Raw genomic sequence first — 16,346 nt, 5'->3', positions numbered from 1 at the left:
TGTATATATATACACACACATATATTTTGTGTATATATGTATATATACATAATACATGTGTGTGTATGTGTGTATATGTATATTTGAGTCGGAGTTTTGCTCTGTCATCCAAGTTGGAGTGCAATGGTGTGATCTTGGCTCACTGCAGCCTCGACCTCCTGTGCTCAAGCAATCCTTTCGCCTCAGTTTCCCAAGTAGCTGGGACCACAGGTATGTGCCATCACAGCTGGCAAATTTTTTATTTTTATTTTTTTGTAGAGATAGGGTCTCACTTTATCATCCAGACTTGTCTTGAACTCCTGGGCTCAAGTGATCCTCCCACCTTGGCCTCCCAAAGTGTTGGGATTACAGGTATGAGCCACTGTGCCTGGCCTCTGTCAAGAATATTGTTATGTGATAGCACAACTTGTAACTTGGGTACAAAGCCCTTTTACTGATAGGTGAGAAATGAAAAGGGAAGAATCACAGCACTTGCCACTCAAACTTTCTCATAAATAAGGTAAAATTTTAGTTTTTTAACTTTAATGTAGATATTTGTCTTCACATATTTATTTTCACAATTCATATGCAGTCAAAGAAGTAAATGCCCTCAGATGCCATTCAAAAACTATTTAATTAGGATGAGATCTTGTTAGGATTTTTTATTTTTAGCCACTCAGGCTAATTTTTTTTCTGATTGAGAAAAAAATATTAAGCTGCATAATCAGATAGTGTGTACAACTTTTGTGTCTTTATAAACTTAATCTGGATGGACATGAGACAATATTCTGCAATTGGGATTATCTCTTTTTTCTCCTCCATCTAAAGGCTCAATGGAATTAGAGGTATTTATATGCATTTTAGGGTTAGAATATATTTCAGTCCTTTCTCATTTGAGTAAGTAAGTGTGAATGAGTATATAATTCCCATATGGCATGTATAATGAAACAAATTTACATTCCCACGTTCTGAAGCTAGTTTGGAATGCTAAATATTTAGACATAGATACCATATTTTTAATGATACAACATAATCTCATAGCCATATTTTTGTCTTTTACTTTCTTGACTGTGTCACCTTCCCCTCCTCCCCTTGTAAAGCAATTTTGTTAGTTTACATTTGTTTTTCCTGTACAATTTTGCATGGGAAACTTTTATCTACCTCATGATTATCAGAACACACCATCATCTTGTAGCTTTGATGCCGTCCTTTCTTTTATGGGTCCCTAAAGGATTCATGAGGCATGTCCCAGATTGTTTATTGACTTGACTTCTCAGGACCTTTCCCAGTCGTTGAAAACTGTCTAGGGTGTTCTGAGAAGTAAGTTTACTGGAAGTCAAGGAACTCTCTACTTGTCCCTCAAATTATAGTCAGTCCTGTGGTGGGCATCTGTGTCTGGATTTTGGGAATGTAGACACTACCACTGTTGCCACTTGATCACACAACGAGGTATTGGTGTTGGGGAGAAGCTATCCAATAATACCATCTTAAATAATAGGAGTATAAATGGTACAAATGCAGCAAGTTACTCTGATTGCCTTTGGTCAACATGACTTTCTCTCCTCAACTTATAGTACATTTCCAGGTTTCCTTTCTATCCATTAGGAGGGCAGGGGTCACAGCTGACCAGACTGTCTTGTCTGTGTCTGTACCAGCAAAGAGATGTTTTGGCAGGTGGTTTCTTCTGATTATGGCAGGTTAAATTAAACTATTTTGAATTTAATGTACATTATGCTGATGAGAACTGGATCGGTCATTTAAAGGACTGAGATTCATCTCTATATGAACCACTTTATTTCCTGCTAGGACATCCTTTTGCTTTTTTGAAGATATAAACAATGTCTACTTCTATCAGAAAAAAATAGCAAATTATGTTTTTGAAAATGGAAGATATTATTTCTTATTAACAGACTGAATGATTGGCAGTAATATTGATTATTAATGCTATGGAGAAATACAGAGAATATAATTTATCATAAAAAGATGCATTTTAAAGCATTAAATGCATTTTATTTTATTGTATTAGCACATAAATTGATGAAGCCACATGGTGAAAATCTGTGAGAAACTGAAGGTTTTCATTTGTTTTCTGTGCCCCACTGTATATCACCTTTCAAAATACTCAAAATAATGCTTTCTGCTGGGTCCAAACTTCACTTGGAGCAAAGAAAGGTAGTTAAAAGGTTTCACTTAACGCTACTTCTTTATGGTGCTACTGAAAGTAAGTGAAAGCAAACAGCTATAACATGGGACTTAAATGAGCAAGAGAAGGATTCAGGTGATATAGAAGCTGCATTTGGGGATAACTGAAGATTGACTTTCTGATGAAAGGCACAAAAAAGGATTAATTGGCTTATTCCAAACAGAGAGCAATTCTTTAGGAAGTATGCTTGAGGATATACTTGGCAATAAATTTGGCAGCTAGCATGGTCTCTTTGCAGGTTGGCTTTATCCGGGATTCTGGAAGGAGAAAACCAAATTTGCCTTTATCTCGGAGCTCAAAGGCAAATGTGTGTTTGATGCCCAGGTCATAAGCCCAGTCTAAAGATGAACCTGATGTCTGGTCTGTAAAACACAAGCAGTAAATATTTAATTAGAGACAAATGCTAATTTTTTTTAAAGTGGAAATCAGTAGTGTATAATTAGCAATAAAAAATAATTATGTGTACAGTTAATTGCAGTAATGAATGAGAGTAGTGGTCTGAATAGTACAGAGTGCATAGTAAAGCATAATCATGACTTTGGAATCCACCAAGTGTGTGATGCATTTAAAAAATTACATTTTGGTCGGGTGAGTACTAAGTTGAGTTTATTTCCTAGGCACACATTGTTGCAGATGGACATGTTCAGGGCAAGTACCCAGAGCAAGTGTTAGCAGCTGAGGAAACCAGTTAAGGAGTCACTGGTCATTGAAAACCACCAGGGAAAAACTATACACACAAGATACATAGAACTGCATTTCTTCTAATAGCTTAGGTCTCTTGTTTTTCATGTTGCTAGGGTAAACGATTTCATAGTCAAAAGACCAAGAAAATGTAATTTAGTTATTTTAAAGACATATTTAATCTCCTAATTCAAAATTTCCATGTCAACCTTTATGAAATTTAACTCAAGGTTCTATTTTTTGGTAAAAAGATTGGAAATATAAACACACATTTAAAGGTTATATACATATAACACACATCTAGAGGCTATATACATATACAAGTGCATATACATATCATAATTGCATTTATGTGCTCATATTTTGCTTTATGTGATATAAAAGGTTTTTTTTGTATGGGAAGTCATTTATGTTCTAGGACAAGTAATGAGTTTAAACTAATAATAACAGTTTGAAAGGTTTGAAAAATTTGAAAGACAAGAATTCAAAGCTGTGATGAAAGAGAGAAGGGATATTTTGATGAAGAGATAGTGTTGGCTTTTAAATTGGTCACCAAATATTTATTAAACCTTTAATATTTACAAGACACATTTCTTGGCACTGGGGAGAGTAATTGTTGCAGGGTACAAAAATGCAGAAGATGCCACTGGTGTCTTCAGTAACTTACAATTTAGGAGGCAGAAGTCAAGGTGTAAGTCAATAGAGGCAGAGCAGAATATGCTAAGTACCATAGAAAAGGTACAATATTTTATCAAGATTTAAAAGAAAAAAGAGATTATTCTTGATGAGGAGTATGGCCTTTCATGCCCAGTGCCAGCTCAAATACTGCCTTCATGATGGAGGAGATGGTATTGGAGGAGAGCCTTGAAGAAAGGCTAGTGTGTTTTCAGCTGGAGATGGAAGAAAGGAATTCTGGCCAGTGAACTACAAGGATAGAAAAGCATGGAGGCATTGTTAGAAACCAATGAGATCCAGCTGGACCAGAGCAAAGGGAGCAGTGAGAGTTTGTGAGTAAAGCTTGGAAAACCTTGTGAATCGGGACTAGGTGTTTAGATTTTCTTTTGGAGGCCTTTTAGTACTTTAGGATTGTTAATCTGGATTGAAAAGAATAGAAACCAGTTATGAGGTAGTGTGAAATGAAAGCCTGACTAGGGTAGAGTCACCACATTAGAAACAGAACTGAGGGATTCTATATAAGAAACATTGTGATTTGATAAAAATGATTGATGTTTCAATCTGGGTAGCTGGAAAAAACATACTGTTAAAAGAAATGGGGACTCAGAGAGCACTGCGATGGGAAAAAGAAAAGGCAAAGGAAGACAAAGTGATACATTTAACATCAATCAGACATTCAAGAAAGAGCTTGGAAAAATGAATGTTTAAATTATGGCATAGACATCATAGGTGAAATTGGTGTGCACACATTTAGGATCATTATTTTCTTGGTGGGATGGATCCTTTTATCATTGTTAATGTCTCTGTCACTAGCAAATTTCTTTGCTCTAAAATTCACTTTATCTGATACTTAATGTAGCTATTCTTCCTAATGGCATAGTATATCTTTTCCATCATTCTCATTTCAACTTATCTATGTTGTTATATTGGAAACGAGTTTCTTATAGACAGCATATTGTTGAATTATAATTTAAAAAATTCATTCTGCCCATGTGTCTTTAATTAGTGCATGTAGGTAAATTATTGATATGACTTAAACACACCATTATTTCATTTTTTTGTTCTTTCTGTTTTTAGTTTTTATCCCTTTATCTTTTTTTTCTTTCTTTACACCTTCCTCTTGGTTACATGACATTTTTAGGATTCCATTTGATTGATTTATAATGTCACTTGCTTAGTTTTTTTAGTGGTTGCTCCAGGTACTATAATACACTTACATAACTTACCACAGTCTAATGGTGTTGACATTTTACTATGTCAAGTGAGGTGTAGAAAGTTTACTTCCTTTTAGATCCTTTTTCCCTTCCCACTTTTAAAGTACAATTGTCTTGAGTACTTCTCTACATACATTGAACATCACATCAAATAGACTTACAATTTTTGATTCTATCATCATGTGGAGAAAGATAGTCTATTATTTAATTTATTTATTTATACTGAATCCATTTTTCTTCCTTCCTCTCTGTAGTTCCAAGCCTTTTGCTGTGATTATTTCCTTCTTGTTCAGGGGGTTCTTTTAGCCATTAAGAGTAGGTGTGAGGGGGACACATCTCCTGATTTTCCTTTGTATGAGAATGTCTTTATTCCCTCCTTCATTTCTGAATATTTTTGCTGGATATTGAATTTATTGAATTTAGAGTTGATAGGTGTTTTCATTCAGCACTTGAGAAAATGTCACTTCCTTTTGACTTTCATGGTTTCACATGAAAAATCTGCTGTCACTGGAATTGTTTTTAACTCTAGATCATTTCTCTCTGATTCATTTTATGATTTTTTTCTTTGTCTAGTTTTCAGAAGTTTAATTATGATGTACTTTGATGTGAGTTTCTCTGGGTTATTCCTGTTTGGGTTTCACTCAGATACTTGACTATGTTAGTTTATGTCCTTGTCAAATGTAGGATATTTCAGCTTTTATTTCTTCAAACATTTTTTCCCCAGCCCCTGTTCCCTTTATCTATCTTTTCCTTGGACCGATGACATGAATGTTGGGTATTTTATTATGCCATTTTTTCCTGAGGCTTTGTTTATTTATTTATTTTTGTTTATTTTCTGTCTTCAGAGTGAGTGAATTCTATTGTTCTGTCTTTAAGTTCACTGATTCTTCCCTCTGTCATATTTATTCTGCTATTAAGCCTTTCCAGTTTTTTTGTTGTTCAAGTTATTACATTTTCTAGTTCTATGGTTTCCATTTGGTTCCTTTTTATATCTTATATTTCTTTGATGATATTTTCCATTTCTTCATTTGTTTCAAGGCCATCTGTAATTGTTGAGGCATTTTTTTTAATGATGGCAACTTTGAAATTCTTTTCCAATGTTTGAAATTCCAGTCATCTCAGTGTTGGCATCTATGGATTGTCTTTTTGTATTCAAGCTGTAAGTTTTCTTGTTTTTAGTATTACAAGCGATTTTTGATTATATTCTGGAGATTTTAGCTGTTACATTAAATAATAAATTGTAACTTAAATCTTCAATTTATCAGGTCGTCATCCTGTTTAGGTTTAGTAAACAGGCCCTGGCCTACTTTTGTGTCTTGTGATACTGATGACAATATAGTATTTTTTTTTTTTTCCTTTTGAGATGGAGTCTCGCTCTGTCACCCAGGCTAGAATGCAATGGCACAATCTTGGCTCACTGCAACCTCTGCCCCCCAGGTCCAAGTGCTTCTCCTGTCTCAGCCTCCCAAGTAGCCGGAACTACAGGCGCCCACCACCACACCTGGCTAACTTTTGTATTTTTAGTAGAGACGGGGTTTCACCATATTGGTCAGGCTGGTCTTGAACTCCTGACATCAGGCAATCTGCCCACCTCGGCCTCCCAAAGTGCTGGGATTACAGGCATGTGCCACCACACCCAGACAGTTTTGCTTTGTTTTTTGTTTGTTTGTTTGTTTTTTGGGATGGAGTCTCACTTTGTTGCCTAGGCTGAAGTGGAGTGGTACGATCTCAGCTCACTGCAACCTCTGCCTTCCAGGTTCAAGCAATTCTCCTGCCTCAGCCTCCTGAGTAGCTGGGACTACAGGTGCGTACCACCACACCTAGCTAATTTTTGTATTTTTAGTAGAGACGGGGTTTCACCATGTTGGCCAGGCTGGTCTCGGACTCCTGTTCTCAGGTGATCCTCCTACCTTGGCCTCCCAAAGTGCTAAGATTACAGGCATGAGGCACCATGCTCAGCTGACAATATAGTTTTCAAAGCCTTTGCATTGCTATTTTGGTCTGGTTGGTTCACTTAGTGGGTAAAAGGTGATTGCCTGGTGCCCTAGGTAACAAATGAGGGATTGCAGCCTGTGGGGATAGAGGTCATTTCTTGATGAGGAGAGTCAGAAATAAGAGGAGGGACTTGAGGAGAGAACCTGAGGAAGTATCCATATATTGTACCCTATTTTTTGGAAAATGTCTACTTTTAGAGGCAGTCAGCGAGAGAGTAGAAAAAAAGGAGGAGGAGGAAGAAAACCAGTAGAGTTCAAAGTCAAGGAAGCCAAAGGAATGGCAAGAAGAAGAGTTATTAACAGGGTCAAATATTGCATATAATTTATGGAGCATGTGAGCTGAAATATAGAGACTGGCTTCAGTGATCAAAAAGATTGCCACTTTTAGCTAGTTGGATTTAAGTTCATGAGAAAGAAATCACGCTAAGATGCAAGCTTGGTAGCAAAGGAGGTAAAGTAGGAATTATGTCTTGTAATTTAGGATATGTTAGACATTTTAATAAACTTGGCCAGTTCCTAGTTGCAATAGCTCTCTATTTGCAGTTGAGTAAACTGCTGTGATTTCCAAGGGTTAAAGGGCATGGCTATTCTATTTTGAGAGATTTACTTTATGTGAAGTTTGTCATTGAGATTAATAGTGGTGATTGAGAATATATGGAATTTGATTTTTCATAATTATATGATGCTCTGAAGTAGAATACATTTCGTATCTTCTAGATCTTAAATTTGCAAACAAAACTATATTAAGGCATAAGTAAACACAATATTGCAAGTTTTTACTTTGAGAAAAAAATATAGAATTTGTGTGTGTGTGTGTGTGTGTGTGTGTGTGTGTGTGTGTGTGTGTGTGTGACAGGGTCTTGCTCTGTTACCTTGGCTGGAGTGTGGTGGCATGATCATGGCTCACTGTACCCTTGACGTCCCAGGCTGAAGTGATCCTTCCACCTCAGCCTCCTGAGTAGCTGGGACTACAGGTGTGCATCATCGTGCCTGGCCAGAACTTAATTTGTTTAACATGATACTTAGCCTTTTCTTTATCTCCATGTGTACCTACTAAAACATGTGTATGCATTTATAAAATATAATAATAATCACTTGCTAAATACCAAGTACCCTTCTATGTGCTTTATGCATGTTAACTCATTTAATTAATTCCTATCCCAAATGTAGGAATTACCATTTTACCGAAGAAGAAACTTAGGCTCAGAGAGATTAAGCAACTTGCTGAAAAACACATAGCTAGTAGATGGTTGAATCAGGATTCAAGCCCAGGCGGTGTCTTCAGAGTTCATGTTGTTAATCATTGTACTGTGCTACCTATGTGCCACTCTATATTCTAGTCAATAACAAGTCTTTACTCAGTTCTATAAGATAATTTTGTTTTTGTTGACAGCATATTCTGAGTATGTTCAACATTAAGAAAATATTTCCCACTTATTTCAAGGCACAGTATTGGTTGCAACATATTCAATCAGAACAAATCAAAATGAAACTGTACCAAACTAGAAATCTGATTTCAGCCCAAAGGGATCCATATGAAGTGATGCTGGTGACTTAATGTGTGCTGCATTTATTGCTTACTTGATACAGTGTTTTCTAAAAAATTGTATCATTTTAAAAAGTATTATTTAAATTTATTCAATATAATCTGTACTTTTATATTAATATAAGCAAAAATTATATTAGAAGCAATAGCTGAAGCCAGAGATACATGGGCATACACTGAAATATTTTCTCTGTAATATCAGTTTGAATGTCTCTTAGTAAGTAGAGATGTGGTGTTATGAACTACAAGTCTTAACTTTGTCTTTTTCAGAATGTAAATTCTGAAAAAGTAGAACATGTAGAATATGAAAAAAGAGCACTGGGTTGAGAATCAGTGGTAGATCTAGCAATTTTGGTGCACAAAGGAAGCTACAAGAAATGTACTTTGAAATTAACTTTTTAATTCATGATGTGACTCACAGATGAATTTTATTACTAATGCAATCTTCTTGGTTCTTATAAACTCAAATAACTATTCTTGCTCACTAGGTACTATGTTTAGTTATTTCTAAGATGATGAAGGATTGGATATGCTGTTTATATGCAAATATAATCATTTCACATTAAACATTACTATTTACTTTTTTGTGCCATCTCAATATTGCTGCTTTGGGGCAAAGTGGTAGGTATACCATTTTAACTCTGGTCTTGAATGCTGATTTTTGTTTTTGTTCTGCCCTAAAGTGATGAAATATTTCTGTATCTGAATTTCAGTCTATAAATGAGAGGTTTTGCTTAGATCAGCGATTCTCAACCCTAGTTTCATCTTAGAGTCACTTAAGACACTTAAAAAAAATTGAGTGCCTGAGCTCCTCCTCAGACTGATGAAATCAGAATCTCTGGGGGCTGGGGGTATAATCATTCATGTATTTTAAAAGCTTCCTGATGATTCTTTTTTTTTTGAGATGGAGTTCTGCTCTTTCACCCAGGCTGGAGTGCAGTGGCATGATCTTGGCTCACTGCAACCTCTGCCTTCCGGTTTCAAGTGATTCTCCTGCCTCTGCCTCCTGAGTAGCTGGGATTACAGGTGCCCACCATTACGCCCAGCTAATTTTTGTATTTTTAGTAGAGATGGGATTTCACTATGTTGGCCAGACTGGTCTCAAACTCCTGACCTTGTGATCCGCCCGCCTCAGCCTCCCAAAGTGCTAGGATTACAAAAGCAAGCCACCACGCCTGGCCAGCTTCCTGATGATTCTAATGGGAAGTCAGGCTTGAGAACCGTGGAATAGATCATTGCCTATGTTTTTCCCTGGTTTCAAAATTTATGATTTTAACTTATCTGATATGTTTGCCTCTCATGTTCAAATAGCAAATGTATGTTTTTTTTTCTAAAGGCCAGAGATCCTCCATAAGTTGAGCTTAAAAAATGCTCCCCCAGTCCTTTTTTTTCTGTGTTCATCAAGTCAAAGACAGGAAATCACTGACAAATGCTAGATGCTGTTCCTAAATCTGGGGACATGTTAAGTGACAATCAGGTTATTGGAATGACTAAACTTTAATCACATTTTTATTTTTTATTCTTACCAAGTCAACTACTTTGCTACCCTGTTTCTCATGAATGTTTGATTAACATTCTATCAGAGGCTTTACTAAAGCAGTCTGTTCTAGAAATCTTGATCATTTATCAAGCTGCTGCAGCACTGCGTGACAAAGGCAATTCTTTCTAAATCTCAATGCCTTTAAAATGTTTTAGTATAATATAAAAATTTTAAATAATGCTGCACAGTTAAACAGAATAGTAATCTCTCTTGACTGTATCTTTCCATTTTGAAAGTGACACGTGATGGCATGGAGCTATGGTAGTTTTGGCTCTCCGCTCCTTCCAGTTAGAATGTGACTTCCTTAAGAGTAGTTTATTGTGTCCTAAGTCCTCTCATCTATCTCTGAAAGCTCCAAAGTGCTAGCCTGCTAGCTAGGTACACTATATATTTTTGTTCATTAAGAGATCTTAATGCAATGCTATGCACAGCTCTGTATTCTCATACTTTTGTAGATATACATATACGGATAATTATTTGATGCTTCAATTGCCTTTTGCAAAGTTTGTTCCTGTTTGGAATGCTTTGTTCTTTGCCTCTAAGACTATCTGTGTGTTTTTCTTGTTCTTACGTGGTGTCTGGGTGGCCAGTCTGGCCCTGCTATTTATTAGTATCTACTAAATGGGCTGCCATTTTAAACTGATGTTCTAGTCTGTCTTCTTGTTCTTTACTTTGCTTACTTTTTTTCACTCACATAGCTGGGTACATAACATGTATTTTGAAATCTTGTGGTCATCCACCTGTATGTGTAATAAGCCCTCAGCATGGCTAGGTTGTAGCAAGATCTATGTGGATGCTGGGGATCATCCGTATCACTACACTTTTTCTTCAGTACTTTAACAGCGACTGGTTGATAGGTGATTGTTAATGAATGTGCTCGAGGAAAGGGACTTGTCCATTTTTTAGTTATTTTCCAGTTCTGCCAAAGAAGCCTCTAATAAGTAAGTCCTAGAAACTGTATATGTTGATTCTAGCATTTTCAAATTCCATTGCAATTGCTGAGGATGGACTTTCAGTTCAAAGTTTATACTTTTAGCTTGGAACACGGAAGTGACTTAAAAACTGTGGTCAGGTAAAATTGTTGCAAGGAATCCTGAATTCATATGCACATATGTATTTTTTTAATGCACAGATTCTAAAAGTGTAATAAAAATATGAGTGTATCTTTGGTGGTGGAAGGGTTGTTCATGAAATTTTTAAAAGTTAGAAAGGCAGTCTTAATGCTGAACAATGTTGGATATTTGGTCTAGAGAGTGATGCAGGCTTAATCAAGTCCAGTCCTGTTGTGGTTTCAACTCACATTCACTTCTTTCGAATAAGCCAGGGCACCATTATCATTGAGCAAGTTTATGGAAACTAATTCTGCTGTTGTTCCGTGCCTTGCACTGTACTATATGTTACCATATACAGTTACAGGGCCTAAGAGGAAATCCGAAGCATAATTCTTGCTTTTGAGAAGTTTCATGGGGAATTTTGTATAAATTTTGAGACTAAGAACTGAAGGTTGAACTTAGTTTGGAGAAAAGGTAGTTTTTACTAAATAATTCCCAAACTAAGCTTAGTGGGAGTTGCTATAAGAGCAGAAAGTGGTCTCACTTCCCAGGATCTGAGTTAATTGTCTTCGGTGATACTCAAATGGATTTTTTGGCTGTTCATTGAAAATAGAAAATCCTGGATATTGCAGCTACAAAATCCAAATGCGCCAACAGTATGTGCAGTGGGCAAGATCAGGGCTTTTGTTTGTTAAAATCTGAGATTGAGTTCCAGCTTCGCCGGTTACTAATAACCGGGAAATAGTACTCCCCACCTCATAGGGTTGTTGTGAAGCTTGAGATTGTGAAAATCAAGGGGTAAGCACAGTGCCTAACTTGTAAAGACGCCATAAAAATTTGCAGATATTATTTAGTATAAAGTATGGGAGTTGGCAAATCCTGGCCAGCCTCCTGTTTCTGTGAATGAGGTTTTATTGGCACATAGTCACCCATTTGCTGACTTATTGTCTACGGCCGTTTTTGAGCTATGATGCTCCAGTTGAGTACCTGCAACAGAGACCGTACCTCCACAAAGCCAAAGCTATTTACCATCTGGCCCTTAACAGAAAAAAAAATTACTGATTCCTTGTATATAGAATAAGAGACAAGAAAATCAAGGCCAAGAAATCCAAGTCAATAACTTAAAAACACACAAAGACAACATAAATTTAAAAATAGTGAAGACTAAGAAATGGTGCTGAGAATATAAAACAAAAGTGACAAAACTAGAGTCTTGTGATCTCCCTTCTAGTTCACCATACAGATTTCAGTTGAACATAGTGAGAAGGAGCAAGCGAGAAGGAGAGATAACTTGTTTTACATGACCGGGGGGCTGAAACTGATTTTCTATCTGTTTTCCTATCCTAGCTGTTTTTCAGCTAGGGAAAAGACCATACTTACATGTAGACAAGGCAAGTAAGAAGGAGTCCAGTTAAAGTTAAATGGTTAAAAAAAATGTAGACTCTACTTCATCTAATTTTTTGTGTGTGATTTTTCTAGATGAGGTCTTGCTCTGTTGCCCAGGTTGGAATGCAGTGGCGCCATCACAGCTCACTGCAGTTTTGACCTCCCAGGCCCAAATGATCTTCCCACCCCAGCCTCCAGTGAAACTGGAACTACAGGCATAGGTCACCATGCCTGGCTAATTTTTTTTTTCTCGCTCCAGTGAATTCTCATTAGTTCCTGGAAGGGTACAACCTTGTTGGTGGTAGAGGTGGGAAACGGGAAGGTAGATGATGTAAACTGTAAATCTGTTTTGACTTAATAGCTTCCGTTGACCTTGTAACCCTGTAAAAGTTCAGTATAATTTGTTTCTAGAAAAATCTTATCCCAAGAAAAGGTCAGAATCTATCCCCTAGTTTCACATATAATTCAGAATATCCTGTAAAAAGTAGAATTTAAATTAGCAATTCCAGATGCTCTAACCTAAATTGCAAATTCCATAATTTTCTTTAATATTTATAAAAAATAACTAGGGAAAAGGGCTCAGTAAATAAGAGGAATGACTTACAAATTGTTGATTCTGTTGGGCCATAGATGTAGCGGGTTTCATATCGAGTTGATAGAACATCAGTGCCAATCTTTGCAACTTTGGCCTGGAGACAAAAGAAAGTTAGAATGAAATAATAGAATACTGTGTAAATACCAAGGAATAAGTAATTATGTATGTATGCAATTTTTTAACGGAGTCTTACAGGTTAGGCACTGTGCTTAGCCCTTGATTTTTAGTTTCAAGACTCATAACAACCCTATGAGATGGACAGTACTATTTCCTGGTTACTTGCAACTGGTGAAACTGGAATTCAGTTCCTGGTTTTAACAAAACCGAAACCCATACATACATATATACGTAAATATGTAAATTACTAGGGATGAAAAAAAGTCAAATTTACCATTTATTTGGCATTTGAAGATCAAAATAAAATAAATGGTTAAATGAGAAACTTATTTTCAGTAATATATGTGGTAAGTATAAAGACTTGGCTGGGCACGGTGGCTCACGCCTGTAATCCCAGCACCTGCGGAGGCCAAGGTGGGCAGATCACGAGGTCAGGAGATCGAGACCATCCTGGCTAGCATGGTGAAACCCCGTCTTTATTAAAAATACAAAAAATTAGCTGGGCGTGGTGCCATGTGCCTGTAGTCCCAGCTACTTGGGAGGCTGAGGCAGAAGAATCGCTTGAACCAGGGAGTCGGAGGTTGTAGTGAGCCGAGATTGTGCCACTACACTCCAGCCTGGTGACAGAGCGAGACTCCATCTAAAAAAAATAAAAATAAAAAAATAAAGACTTAAATATGCAGTCAATTATATACAGTAATGTCATATCTCATTTTGTGTTTCTACTCTTCCTTTTCTTTCTCTCTCTCCTCATTCCTTTCTTTTAAAATATAAAATATATATTATTTTTCCTGTCAGTTTTTTTGGCTTCAGATAATTGTCTCTTCTGACAGTTTCTCCAGTTTCTTCCATGTTTTACATTCCTTGGTCCCTAACAGGCTCATATTGCTACAGGATCTTCTCTACTCATCTGACTTCAGCATACCAAGGGAAGAAGGGCATTTGACTGCTCTTTAAAATAGTTGTTAATTAGGGTGTCTCTTTCAGAGTGGCATTTTGTCATGACCTTTTAAAACACGTTAGTGTTTTGTGCTATGAGAGTGATTGTCAGAATGAATTTTAATGGAATATAGTTACTAACATATTTGCACTCACAAATAAAGATTTTTAAAAGACTATATGTATAATGTATATAATCAAGAAATAATTTTTTTCTTAATCAATTTAGTTGCTATGCAAGAACTCTCATTTTACTCAAAGTGTTTTTTTTTTTTGTGGATATGTATTTTTTTTTTTTTTTTTTTGAGACGGAGTCTCGCTCTGTCCCCCAGGCTGGAGTGCAGTGGCGCAATCTCGGCTCACTGCAAGCTCCGCCTCCCAGGTTCACGCCATTCTCCTGCCTCAGCCTCTCTGAGTAGCTGGGACTACAGGCGCCCGCCACCACGCCCGGCTAATTTTTTTGTATTTTTAGTAGAGACGGGGTTTCACCGTGGTCTTGATCTCCTGACCTCGTGATCCACCCGCCTCAGCCTCCCAAAGTGCTGGGATTACAAGCACGAGCCACCGTGCCCGGCCGTGGATATGTATTTTTTTAACCCATAATGTCATTTTCCTAACAGTGGATTGAAATCACGGTGCTGTACATTGGTATGCATTAATCGAACTCACGCACTCAGATTATCACCTAGATTGGATAATAAATGACTATGGGCCATATATTGCTGGTATGTTTTCTTTGTTGTATATATGGAGATGATTTTAATGACTGATTCAAGTCTGTGCTCCAATTAACATTAAATGCTGTTGTGCTAAATACAATGGACTGAGGTCAGAATGAAAATTGTAACCTCTTAAAATTTTTAAAATATTTTATGAGGCAGTATTTGGACCACAGCTATTACTGGAAGTGCTATATTTGCCAATCACCATGGGATCTGGACCACTATTTTTATTTTATTTTTTATTTTTATTTTTTAATTTTTTAAATTTTATCTGTTTTATTTATTTTCTTCTATAGCAATTCAAAATATTTATCCCTCTATGCAACCATTCACTCTGTCACTTCCTGTGATTCATTGGAACCCATATGCAGAATTTTTTTTTTAAAGCTCACATTATCAAACCAGTTTTTATTAAAAAAAGGTGCTTAATGGATCATAGTTTTGGAAAGATAACATATTCTTAGGAAGCTTCACAAACATTTATAATCTTCTTTAGATAGTAAAAGAATATGATTTCCAAGTTGATCAGGATAAAAATACAATGTATCTTCTTAAATCTGATATCCGGGGGGCAGGACTAGTGAATGTCTTTGCTATTCTATTAGGCTTTTTCCGTGCATGGTTTTACCGTATGACCCATGGTAAATGTTAAACCCCACGATGAGCTGTGTTGTAATAGACTTCTATTGTGCCTTGCCTAGACATTTTTTCCCGATATTTTTTCCTCCTGAGAATCACATCAAAAGAATTTATTATCTATACACTTTTATCAATGAAAAATTAAAGATCATGATTTTAACTTTAAGGCAAATTTCATTAGTTCTTTTCTTTGACATTAAAATGTGAAATTCTTTCAACATACCCAAGTTAATGAAGAACAGACTGAAAGTCAATGGTGGTGTCGATGCATGAAACACAAACTTTTGTCTACGTACCAAGTCCTCGTGGTTAGGTGGCAGTTTTGATGTATATCCATAGGGAAACAATAGCATCTGGGAGTAGGAATGGAAGGTGATGTAAACCTTGATTTCATTCAGGTGGCTTCTAATGAAATCAGTGACAGCTTTCGTCTCTTTCTCGGACTCTGGTGCAGAGCCCCGGTAGTCATCTGCACATGGGTCATTGGTGTTAGGAATGGCTGCAGAAGATATAGGTGGATGAGACCACAGTCTGCTCCCTATGCATATAGCTCCTGCCTCTTCTAATGTATTATAGATTCACAGAATGTTTTAAATGTTTTTGCCTCTCATGTTTACAGGGCTGCTTCAATGCCTCTTGTATCATAGTCACTACAGATTAACATTGCACACACATGCCAGATTGTAACAGACTTAGCCCACTGGAATATTCTAAGCCTTGTTTACTTCCTTGTCCTTTCCCAAGGCCACAGGAATAATAAATCAGAAGCAGCCCATGACATGGAGCCAGATAGACTCCAGTTCTAATTCAACCCCAGCTCTAATGTGCTGGGGGCTGGTGTGAATTACCTTCTCTGGGCACAAGTTTCTTCAGGCTTTTTCAGCAGAAAGCTCTCAATTAGGGATAGCTGCTGCTATTATCATGTTCATTATGGTAGAATACAGTTAAAAGCTCAGGTGATGTTTTCAACAAAATTAGGCACAGAAGAAATATATAAATTGGGGCAATGGTAATTTCTCCTTGAAAGTGTGCAGTGATAAAGTCATAGTTGTATAGCAACTAAA

General features: G+C 36.7%; 1 protein-coding gene across 1 annotated transcript in view; it reads right to left on the bottom strand.

The window, feature by feature from the left end:
* Positions 1 to 1,973: 1,973 nt before the first annotated feature.
* Positions 1,974 to 16,346, bottom strand: part of CPA3 (carboxypeptidase A3) — a 32,144-nt gene continuing 17,771 nt past the window's right edge. The window contains exons 9-11 of the mRNA XM_003256243.4: positions 15,579 to 15,781; positions 12,875 to 12,959; positions 1,974 to 2,544 (exon numbers count right to left, since the gene is read on the bottom strand). Coding sequence (XP_003256291.2) covers positions 2,357 to 2,544; positions 12,875 to 12,959; positions 15,579 to 15,781 — 476 coding nt within the window. The 3' untranslated portion in view covers positions 1,974 to 2,356. The remainder of the gene's footprint in view (positions 2,545 to 12,874; positions 12,960 to 15,578; positions 15,782 to 16,346) is intronic.

This window comes from Nomascus leucogenys, chromosome 11 (assembly GCF_006542625.1).
Source record: "Nomascus leucogenys isolate Asia chromosome 11, Asia_NLE_v1, whole genome shotgun sequence".
Classification (NCBI taxonomy): Eukaryota; Metazoa; Chordata; class Mammalia; order Primates; family Hylobatidae; genus Nomascus; species Nomascus leucogenys.
This window is presented reverse-complemented; position numbering and strand designations above follow the sequence as displayed.